The sequence below is a fragment of the Tupaia chinensis genome, unplaced genomic scaffold (genome assembly GCF_000334495.1).
Source record: "Tupaia chinensis unplaced genomic scaffold, TupChi_1.0 Scaffold144276_1, whole genome shotgun sequence".
Taxonomy (NCBI): domain Eukaryota; kingdom Metazoa; phylum Chordata; class Mammalia; order Scandentia; family Tupaiidae; genus Tupaia; species Tupaia belangeri.
The window spans coordinates 3,128,279-3,139,597 of record NW_006204133.1 but is presented as its reverse complement, the minus strand read 5'-3'; the positions used below and the strand labels follow the sequence as shown (position 1 = coordinate 3,139,597).

Genomic DNA, 11,319 nt, shown 5'->3' with positions numbered 1-11,319 from the left:
ACCCTCAAAAAAAAAAAAAAAAAAAAAAAAAAAAGAAAGAAACTGTCCCTTGCTTTTATAGTTGTACTTTGTACATTTTGGATTTCTTTATATTAGGTCATAGATTCCTTTTTTTTTTTTTTTTTTAAGAGAGAGTTTTGGTTTAGGGCATGTGTGCTTGCTAGAGAGAAAGAAAGTGAGAAATCACCCTCCAGGGGGAATGGCCATGCCACAATCCGTGCTTCTCCATTTTCCTCTCAGGATCTTGGGCATGTGCGCACACACACACACACACTCACACACACACACCTGGCATGAAGTTTAAGCTGCCAGGTCCAAGACTCGAACTGCAGTTGACTACATGGGAGTCCAGTGATATACCCATTACGCCATCTGCTGGTCCCAGGTGAAAGATTCTTGAATTGTTGTGGGTTTTAGTCTATTTAATAATAGCTTGCTTAAGACATACTTTTAATCAAGTAGAATAAAAACTGTTCTAACTAGCATACATGCAGAGACTATTGCAGTATTTGGTATATGAAATATTTTGAATACACATCTCTCCTGTCAGTGGCAGTATGTTCAGTATATTAGAAATACACAGGCTACAGCTGTCCAGATGACTAAATTCAAACTATTCTCTTGCATGTATATATGTGTCAAATTCTCAGCATGACAAAAGTGACATTACTATTTTTATATTTTAAAAAACCCAATTTGTTGTATATAAAGTTTTTTGTTTTGTGCAGATCCCTTTTTAAACTAACACAGGCAGGTGTGAGATGTCGAATGTCACTGTTCAGCCAGGTTGGGTGACGGAGCAGAGAAAGGCAGAGTCTGGTGGTGGGACACTGAAGGAGCAGTCCCTTGCTCTGTCTTGAATGTATCATCAGTATGTATATAGTGTTAGTGTTAACTCTAAATGTCTATGGAAGAATTTTATATTAAGGACAGACCAGCACATCAAAGCTTCAAAACTTTGGGGAAACGGTGAGACTCAGTACAAGCATATTTGGTTTATAAATTAATTGATTTTTATTAAGTGCCTTTGCCTATATGAAATAAGGATATTACCACAAAACCTGGCCACCTTCATAATTAGGACAAAAGCATCTGCTATATGCCAGAAGGCAATAGTGTGTTTCTCTCACAATGTGTTTCTCAGAAGCGTTTATATAAGTTTTTAAAATTGTATTTGTTATTATTATTTATTTTTAAAATTTGACCAGAGAGACAGGGGGAGAGAAAGAAAAAGCAAGAAAGCAAGCCTCCAGGTCCTGAACTCGAACCATGATCAGCTATGTGGAAGTCCAGCATCTTAACCATCATGCCACCTGCCAGCCCCCATTTATATACATTTTTAACACTTAAGAAATATATTATGGAATCAGATTATTGTATTTTAAATTTCGGCCAGTCAGGATTCTAGGTGATCAACCTGTAGACCACTCCAAAATGAAATTAATTTTGTCTTTTAAACTGACTGCAATCAGTTCATTATATAATCTGCCTCTGATTTTTAAAGTGAAACATTATATAATCTGCCTCTGATTTTTAAAGTGAAAAGTGCTTATGACAGAGTTGGACAATGCTAACTGAGTCTTTAAAAATATTTGCATCATAAACAGAAAAATTATGTACGTGGCACAGCTGTTTTCACAGGTTCAACTTGTTTCTTGATATAAGACATTTAGGGAAAAGTATACTTACTACAAATGAAGGGAATAAGTAATTAAATGAGACCTGACCATTGGCCTTTGGTTTTAAATGTTTAATTCATTCTTATAAACCTTGTCAATAAAAATAGTATAAGCCAGTGGTATTTTAAACACACACACACACATTATGTACTGGCAGAGAAGGGGACGTCACTTCCGTGATTGTAATCTTTGCCAGAAAGCTTAAGTTCAGTCCATTCATGAGAACCACCTAAAGCCCCAAATGAGAGACATTCTACTGACCAAGTAACTGACCAGTACTCTTCCTAGATGTCAGGTCTTAAAAGGCAAAGAAAAGCTAATCACAGATTGTAGGAGACTAAGAGAGATACAGCAACCAAATGAAATGTAGGATCCTGCACCAGAAAACAAACGTCCATAGTGAGGAAATTGGCAAAATTCAAATAAGGTTTGTAGATGAGTTCATAGTAGCATGTCCGTGTAAATGTCCTAGCTGTGGTAACTGTACTGTGTTTATGTAATCTATTAGCATTAGGAGAATCTGAATGAAGGGAACTAACTCTCTGTACCTTTTCTGCAACTTTTCTATAAATACAAAAATACAAAATGTTAAAAAATTAGAGATTAAAAAATGAAATTACCATGGAAAACATGAGGTTCTGTGGTAACTGTACTGTGTTTATGTAATCTATTAGCATTAGGAGAATCTGAATGAAGGGAACTAACTCTCTGTACCTTTTCTGCAACTTTTCTATAAATACAAAATTAATACAAAATGTTAAAAAATTAGAGATTAAAAAATGAAATTACCATGGAAAACATGAGGTTGGAAGGAAGGAGGGAGGGAGGGAGAGGGATGGAAGAGAACAAATGACTGGTGACTAATTGGGAGGGAAAGGGGTAAGAGTAAGATTTTATTAATAATTTATATTAAAGAATAACATATTTTGGGGTTACTGGAAAAATGAGCATTAATTGTAATGGGGAGTCTGAAAGAGAAGCTGGTTTTGTGTAAGGCAGATATTCTTTGGTATCTTTTAATTATGCTAAAATTTCAAACTTGAAGGTATCCAGATAAAAGAGTGCTGACTTGGGAACCAGCAGTTACCGTAATGGCTATGTCGCTGGACTCCCACCGTGGAAAACATGAGGTTGGAAGGAAGCATATGAAGCAGCTTTGTTTAGAAGTGGTTCGTGTCCCGGACCCGGTGGCTTAAAACTCACGCCAGGCGCGTGTGCGTGCGTGCCCAAGATCCCGAGAGGAGAATGGAGGAGAAGGGATTGCGGCGTGACCATCCCCCCTGGGGGGTGATTTCTCGCTTTCTGTCTCTATGTCTCTCTCTGTCTGTCTGGCGAGTGCACGCGCCCTACAGTGAAAATCTCTCCAAAAAAAAAAAAAAAAAAAAGAAGAAAAAAAATTTAAAAAAGAGTGCTGACTCACGTTTGATAGGGAATAAGCCACCCTTTTTACTCCACCAGACTTGGTGTCCCAGAGGTGAGACACAGTGTCTATCCCCACTTCTAAACAAAGCTGCTTCATATGCTTAGTGTAAAAATGAAGAGCCAACATATTCAAGCCAATTTTGAGCCTATCACCTGTGTACTTTAGGAGTGAGAAAAACCATAAAGGGTAAGAAATTTGGGGAAAGCAGAAGACTGAACATAAGTTTCAACTAAACAGAAACTGTTTTGAAACTTCAAAAACTATATATTTTTAAATTTATAGGCACCAAAGATTCTACCAAGAAATGTAATCTCAGAGAAAAAATTTCTAGCTACATGGATAGAGCAGAAAACATAAAGAAATACTTGGATCAAGAAAAAGAAGGTAAAGAGGCTGTTGTAGAAAATGTGTATGTGAATTACTATGACAGTTCCTTCAGCTCGTGTTTCCAGCTTCTCTGTTATTCCTTTTCTGTCCTTCCTTCAACTCTCTCCCACCTCTTCCTAGTATTCTGTACCAACCCACAGCCTGAGGACCCCTCTGAGCTCCTTTGGTAAGTGGGATTAAAATTGTCTTTCCTTGGTACCAGTAGATGGTATAATGGTTATGTCGCTGGATTCCCATGTAGTTGACCACAGTTTGAGTCTGAGACCCAGGCTTAAAACCCACGCTGGGCATGTGTGCATGCGTGCCCAAAATCACAAAAGGAGAATGGAGGAGGAAGGATTGCAGCATAGTCTCCCCCCAGGAAGTGATTTCTTGCTTTCTGTCTGTCTCTCTCCAGTGAGCATATGCACCCTATAGCAAAAACCTCTCTTAGAAAAAAAAAAAATTATGCTTCCTTTATTCCATATTGAAAGTTAGGATGAAATCTGCCTCCAAAACATTGACAGTACCATCGGCATTGATGTTTGGATTTACTGAATGAAATTAACATAAAGTGGCTAGCTATGTTGGAAACTGATGCATAGTTGCTAACATTATCTCCATGGAAATATTTAGAACAGAATCCAAACTACTGATTTTAAGCAAAGTATAAAATGCAATTCCACATAAATTAGGAACTGCCATTAGGTAGTTCCATATATTTTACAAACCTAAAGGTCTCTGATAACTTATTCAATAATTACTCATTGTGAATGGGATATCCTGTCGATCCTGTGACATCCCAGGCTTTCGCTACAGTTACAGGAAGTATAATAAATTTCTACTTACGACACTCTACCAGTGCTAAGAAAGACTTCTAAATACTATGTTATACTGCATTTATGTTTACTACTCACTTTAGTTCTTAAATTGCAAGACACAAAAAGACAAGTCTGAATGACCAGAACCAGGGAGTCACTTAGCTTGTAGTTCTTCCTATTGGTGACAGAGTTATCAGGTGTAGCAGTTCCCCCTTATCTGCAGTCTTGCTTTGCCTGCTTTTAGTTACCTGCAGTTAATGAGACTTGAAAATATTAAATGGAAAGCTGCAGAAATAAGCAATTCCTAAGTTTTAAATTGTGTCCCACCCTGGACATGAGCCGTCCCTTTATCCAGCATATGCACATTGTATATGCTACCTGCCCATGAGTCACTTAGTAATTGCCTGTTATTCCCAGATTGAAAAAATATAGACAGTCCTATCTGTGGATTCAGGCATCCATTGGGTGCCTAGATCTCTCATGGCTAAGGGGGACACTACTATACCTTTGCATAATCCTCCCTTGAATAAGCTGAGTGTTGTATAGGATTTGCCTCAAGAACCTGTTCTAGGAAACCACTGGACTTTTGCTCTTGCCTAGCCTTCATAAAGGCAAAAACCACTCAAATAGTTTGCCTTATGTATTGGTATGTATAGCACCTGTGGTGTATGTGGCATATAGCAGGCATTCAATAAATGTTTGCTGAATAAGATTCATTTGTACCTGGTCCTAATCAATCACTACATATGAAATATAAAATATTTTTAATTAGTAGTTACTAGTATTACTGAAATATATTTTGTAGATGGAAAATATCACAAGCAAATTAAAATAGAAGATAATGCAACAGGTTTCAGTTATGAGTCACTTTTTCAAGAATACCTTAATGAAACTGTTACAGAGGTTTGGATAGAAGATCCTTATATCAGACAGACTCATCAGGTAAGTGAAATGTTCTAAAACATAATGAAATACTATCTGAAATGTATTCTTTAGTAATAACCCATCCTAATATCTTTCAGCTGTATAATTTTCTTCGATTTTGTGAGATGCTTATTAAGAAACCATGTAAAGTAAAAACTATTCACCTTCTCACCTCTCTGGAGGTAGGTATCTGAAAATTCTTACTTTAACTTTATCCAGTTACAAGATGTAGTCTGATCAAGGAAAACTTGGATGCAGTGCTTCAGCTAGATCTTATTTCACTGGGAATTAACTTATTATCTAAGAACAGGCATAGCACATCTTGAGAAAAATGTTACTGATTTTAGGACGCTGACCTTATATTTGGCTACTTTGCTAAACTCTTATTAATGCAAATAGTCTGTCAATTCATTCTCTTAGATGTTCTAGGACATGATCACACTCAGCTACTGACAATTTTACCTTTTTGCCAATTATTAATTGGAGGGATAACAACATGACAGTGGGCATCTTTATCTTAATAGGAATGCTTTCGAATTATCATAATTTCTAGGATTGATTTGAGAAGGCAGCCCCACCTAGATAACTAAAATCATTACTAAAATACATTGAACCATATAGGATTTATATGTTCACATTAGGGAAAAAAAAATTACTTTGATAAAAACAACCATTCTTGGGCCAGCCAGTTGATGTGATGGCTAAGGTGACTGGATCCCACATGGCTGACTGTGCAGTATGAGTCCTGGACCCAGAGGCTTGAAAAACAGCTGGATGCTTGTACGTGTATACTCAAAATCCCGAGAAGAAAATGGAGAAGGGGTTGCGCCATGGTCATCCCCTCTGAAGGGTGATTTCTCATGTTTTCTGTTTCTCTGTTTTCCCTCGGTGAGCACACACACTCTATAGCAAATTGAGGGGGGAAAAAGTTCTTTAAACTACTTCACATTCTTTGGTTGCTTCTTAGAGAAAACATACATTGAAACTACAATGTTAGAGAACCTTTCCAGTTTAACCCACCTAAGGTATACATGTGTGGCTTAGTGATAATTTAAAATATTAATAACCAAGCATAAGATTTTATTTTTGCTATTAACAGGGCCGTGCTTTGCCACAAAGTAGTGGCCTGAAAGAAATAAAAGATTCACTCTGGAGTCATGGAGTGCAGCTGGAAGTAGAATACTCTTCTTCTATACATGATCGAGAAATTAGGTTAGTGTAAAATATTTTATTTTTTTGAGATGTTTTTGCTATAGGGCACATGTGCTCGCCAGAAAGACAGAGACAGACAGAGACAGAAAGCGAGAAATCACCCCCCAGGGGGGATGGCCATGCTGCAATCCCTTCTCCTCCATTCTCCTCTCGGGATCTTGGGCACGCACGCACATGCACCCAGCATGAGTTTAAGCCACCAGGTCCGGGACTTGAACCATGGTCAACTACATGGGAGTCCAGTGACATAGCCATTACACTAACTGCTGGTCCCTAAAATATTTTATTTTGTGAAGTTGAAATATATTTTTAAAAATTTATCTTAGTAAGTTTTATATAATTGCATATAAACAGTACATTTAAATATGAAAAAGTCAAGGGGCCAGCAGGTGGTATGGTGGTTAGGGTGCTTTACTCCCATTGAGCCGACTGTAGTTCAAGTCCCAGACCAGGAGGCTTGCTTTCTCATTTTCCCTCTCTCTTTCTCTCTCTGGTCAAATTAAGAAATTATAATTATAAATAAAATTAAGTAAATAATTCTTTTAAGAAATTAAAATAAAGCTTTATTTAGTACTTTTGAGGAAACAAAAAAATTTTGCTTATTTTGTCCTATGGATATCATATTTCCTAGTAGAGTAAAATTTACTAATACGTGTTTGGGACTAGCAGATGGCATAATGATTATGTCACTGGACTCCAACATAGTCAGCCGTGGTTTGATTTCCCAATCTGGCAGCTTAAAACACCAGGAGTGTGTGCATGCATACCCAAAATCCTGAGAGGAGAATGGAGGAGAAAGGCTTGGCCATCCTCCCTGGGGGGTGATTTCTCACTTTTGTCTCTATGTCTCTCTGACAAGCACATGCACTCTTATAACAAAAATCTCCCTAAAAAAATTTATTAATACTTGTTGTGTCATGTGAGAAGAAATACTGTTCTACTTAAGTATAAAAATAGTATCATGATGTTGGATAATTCCTTTTCTACTATTAAATCTTCCTTCTAAAAATGTTTGTTTATTGGGGCCAACAGGTGGCATGGTGGCTAAGGTGCTAGACCACAACATGGCCAAATGCAGTTCAAGTTCTGGACTCAGCACTTGAAAATCATGTTGGGTATATATGCATGTCCAAATTCCTGACAGGAGAATGGAGCAGAAGGGATCGCAGTGTGGCCAAGCCCCTGGGGGGGGATGAGTTCTCATTTTCCCTCCCCCTGTCTCTCTCTGGTGAGCGCATGTGCCCTATGGAATAAAACCTAAAAATAAGTAATTAAATAAAATGTTATTAGAGAGAGAGAAAGAAAGAGAAACAAAATAAATTTTGTTTATTAGGAGAGAGGCACCCCCCAACAGATTCTTCATGCCATGATCCACCAAATCTCAGCCAGCCAGATGATATCATGTTTATGCTCAACATGCTCAAGGAGGTCCTGGGGTTTGAACCCAGGACCTTTTCCATTAGGGTCCAGTTGTGTTACTACTGCATCACCACCTAGTCCCCAAATTAATATTTACTTAATGTGGTTTTACTTCTTATGGGTTATTAAATATTCTAGTAGGATATGAAAGTATGCTGAGTCTATAAGAAAACAGGGGCCGTGGGACCAGCAGTTAGCATAATGGCTATGTCACTGGACTCCCATGTAGTCAACAGTGGTTCAAGTCCCAGACTGGGTGGCTTAAAACTCACAGCGGGCGCGTGTGTGTGCATGCCCAGGATCCCGAGAGGAGAATGGAGAAGGGATTGCGGTGTGGTCATCCCCCCTGGGGGGTAATTTCTCGCTTTCTGTCTCTGTCTCTCTGTGACTTTCTGGCGAGTGCGCACGCCCTATAGCAAAAACTTCTCAAAAAAAGAAAGAAAGAAAACGGGCCAGCAGGTGGTATAGTGGTTAAGGCGCTGGTCTCTCACATCGCTGATTGTGGTTTGCATCCCAGATGTGGCAGCTTGAAACTAATGTCATACACATATGCGTGCATGCCCAAAGTCGCGAGAAGAAAATGGAGAAGGAATTATGATGGGCTATCCCCACCGCCCCGGAGAGGGATATTTTGCTTTCTTGTTCTTTGTCTCTCTTTCCATGAAGCGTACATGCCCTATAGCAAAAATCTCTAAAAAAAGAAAAAAAAGTATATGCTGTTATTTCAGTAATATCCTCACTCTGTTCAGCACAGTGTTTTTCACATTTATAGCAAAAGCACCTTGTTTTAATGAAAAAAAATTTTGAGACTTATTTATTTTATTTATTTACTATTATTTTAAAATTTGCTGTAGGATACATTCACTCACCAGAGACAGAGAGAGACAGAGGGAAATTTAGAAAGCAAGCTGTCAGGTGGTTGGCCATGTGGGAGTGTAGTGCCTTAACCACCACACCACCTACTAGCTCCTTAACAAAAACTTAAGCAAAATCTAAATATGTAAAAACAGATTAAATTGCAGCTGCTATGGTGGAAATAGAGGTCAGGGGCCAGGAGAAACCCTGCAATACCATAATAGTCTCCCTGAATTTACTTTGCAACCACAAATTACCAGGGCAGGAAAGTCTTATCTACAAACTGAAATTTAAGAGTAAAGTTTTAATTTCATTGTTAAACTCTTTATCTGCTAATCAAATCAAGTGATTGTTTCTAGGTCCATTTTGTTTCATTATAGACACGATCTGTGATTAAGCCTAATTTTGATTCAACTCATGACCCTGCAGGAAGTGGTTTTCTTTGTTAGGGAGAAGTTTTGTTGATACTTATTACACTACACCATTAATAACTGTCTGACTTAAATATCCTGATACTTGTTACAGTATAGCTTTAATAACTGACTTAAATGTCTTGAGTATAATACCACATTACTAATTTTCATAGGTTCAACAATGGATGGATTATTAAAATTGGAAGGGGGCTGGATTATTTCAAGAAACCACAGGTAAGACAAAATTATGATAAGTGTAAAACACTTTTTGTATGAATTTAAATAATACTCTTTTCTTTTCTTCATAGGGTCATTTTTCCATTGGATATTGTGATTTTGATTTAAGACCATGTCATGAAACAACAGTGGACATTTTTCATAACAGGCACACAAAAAAAATATGACGGGTATTTTATATTATATATTTCTAAGTGAATATCCATTTTTGGTTTTACTTTTAACAGATAATTTTTGTAATATATGAATTTAACAATAAACTTTTATATTTTTACTAATTTATGGACCCACTGTTCAGTTTTTCATTTCAACATATGTTGTGCTCAGCTGAACTTTGGATATAGACTCTCACTCCCAGGGTTTACTCCCATCCATCCAGTTGCCCAAATAAGAAATCTAGGAATCATTTCTTCCCCTTGTTCAGTTGGGAGAACAAACCTAAATATTTTTATAAACGTATTACTCAGTAGATTTACAGTGTCTCTTCTCAAGTCATACAGCTAACTTAAACTTTTTACCAGCTTTTCTCTTATTTGGCTGTTGGAGAATAAGTCAACAAATAGTGACCATCTATTTTGGACATGAACTGGATATTAATCGTGCTCCCTGGGAATTTAGAGTCCTGAAGGGAAAATCATCATGGATTAGTGTGTTCTTTTTTTTTTTTTTTTTGAGAGGTTTTCATTATAGGGCGCGTGCACTCGCCAGACAGAGACAGAGAGACAGAAAGCGAGAAATCACCCCCCAGGGGAGATGGTCACGCCGCAATCCCTTCTCCTCCATTCTCCTTTCAGGATCTTGGGCACGCATGCACACGCACCCGGCGTGAGTTTAAGCCACCGGGTCCAGGACTCGAACCACAGTCGACTACATGGGAGTTCAGAGGTATAGCCATTACGCTAACTGCTGCTCCCATAGAGTGTTCTTAAGAGACAGATGGGTTTAAAGGTCTAATAACCAGAAAAAGACGTACAATGTTAATTCCGTTACAAGTAAGATAATTGTTTTTGGCAGACATTCACCAACATTCAGTATCTGTTATTACCTAATTTTATAAAGGCAGACGCATTTTGAAGCACTGTCCAGATGCATTGTGAAACACTGGGCAGATGTATTTGAAGCACTCTCCAGATGCATTGTGAAGCCCATTCACTTAGGCACACTGATAAAGTGCTACAGGTCAGAATCAATTGTTCTGCATAAGCTCATATATCAGATGCCAGTTGGGTGGTTAGAAGCCAAGACTAGGTTCAGTGGAAACAAGCTGGAAGAGGGCATGTATGCTAGAAGCAGTGGGCAGTCCGCAAGCCTAAAGCAGCAGCTAAGCCAAAGTCTGTAAGATGAAAACTAAAGTACCATATCCATAAACATCCTAACTGGAGAATATTCAAGGAGAATTAAACAGTGTGGAAGAAGACCAAAGCTAGGTAGAGATCATGGGAATGAGGATGGACAGAGTGGTCCTGGGCATCCCTGGACACTAGGTTTCTATTTTGCCTTTTTTGGGCCAGAAGGTACATATCTTGAGTTGTCAAAAAGGCCAGGAAGACCTTCTAGCAAAGTTGTGTTAAAACTTTGTTTTCGGGCCAGCAGATGGCTGGTTAAGGTGCTAGACTCCCACATGGCTGACCACTGTTTGAGTCCCGGACCTGGCAGCTGGCTTTCTCACTTTGCCTTTCTCTCTGTCTCTCTGGTCAAATAAAAAATATAATAATAATAAATAAAATTAAATATTTAAAATATTTGTTTTCATATTCAGGTGCTGATAATGCTGAACTGGAAACATCAGACTTAAGCCTGTTTTGCTAAACCTTATGTGGAAAATTAGGGTTTTAGGAGAGCCTTTGGACAAGTATTTATATTAGACCTGATCAACAGTTCCTTTCTACAGAATATCCTAGTTTACCTTGTTTGGTACCTATTACCATGTGGCTTTTTTTTTTTTTTTTTTTGGGAGGTTTTTTCTTCAG

At 38.0% G+C, this 11,319-nt stretch overlaps 2 protein-coding genes across 2 annotated transcripts in view; one reads left to right on the top strand and one right to left on the bottom strand.

Annotated features, from left to right (window-relative positions):
• The window catches only part of MITD1 (microtubule interacting and trafficking domain containing 1), a 24,419-nt gene extending 14,830 nt beyond the window's left edge, over nt 1-9,589 (top strand). Inside the window, exons 2-7 of the mRNA XM_006166594.3 lie at nt 3,385-3,486; nt 5,095-5,231; nt 5,312-5,395; nt 6,313-6,425; nt 9,286-9,346; nt 9,421-9,589. Of these exons, the coding sequence (XP_006166656.1) occupies nt 3,385-3,486; nt 5,095-5,231; nt 5,312-5,395; nt 6,313-6,425; nt 9,286-9,346; nt 9,421-9,516 (593 nt within the window). The 3' untranslated portion in view covers nt 9,517-9,589. The remainder of the gene's footprint in view (nt 1-3,384; nt 3,487-5,094; nt 5,232-5,311; nt 5,396-6,312; nt 6,426-9,285; nt 9,347-9,420) is intronic.
• MRPL30 (mitochondrial ribosomal protein L30) overlaps nt 1-11,319 on the bottom strand; it is a 64,221-nt gene that overhangs the window by 31,650 nt on the left and 21,252 nt on the right. The window lies entirely within an intron of this gene.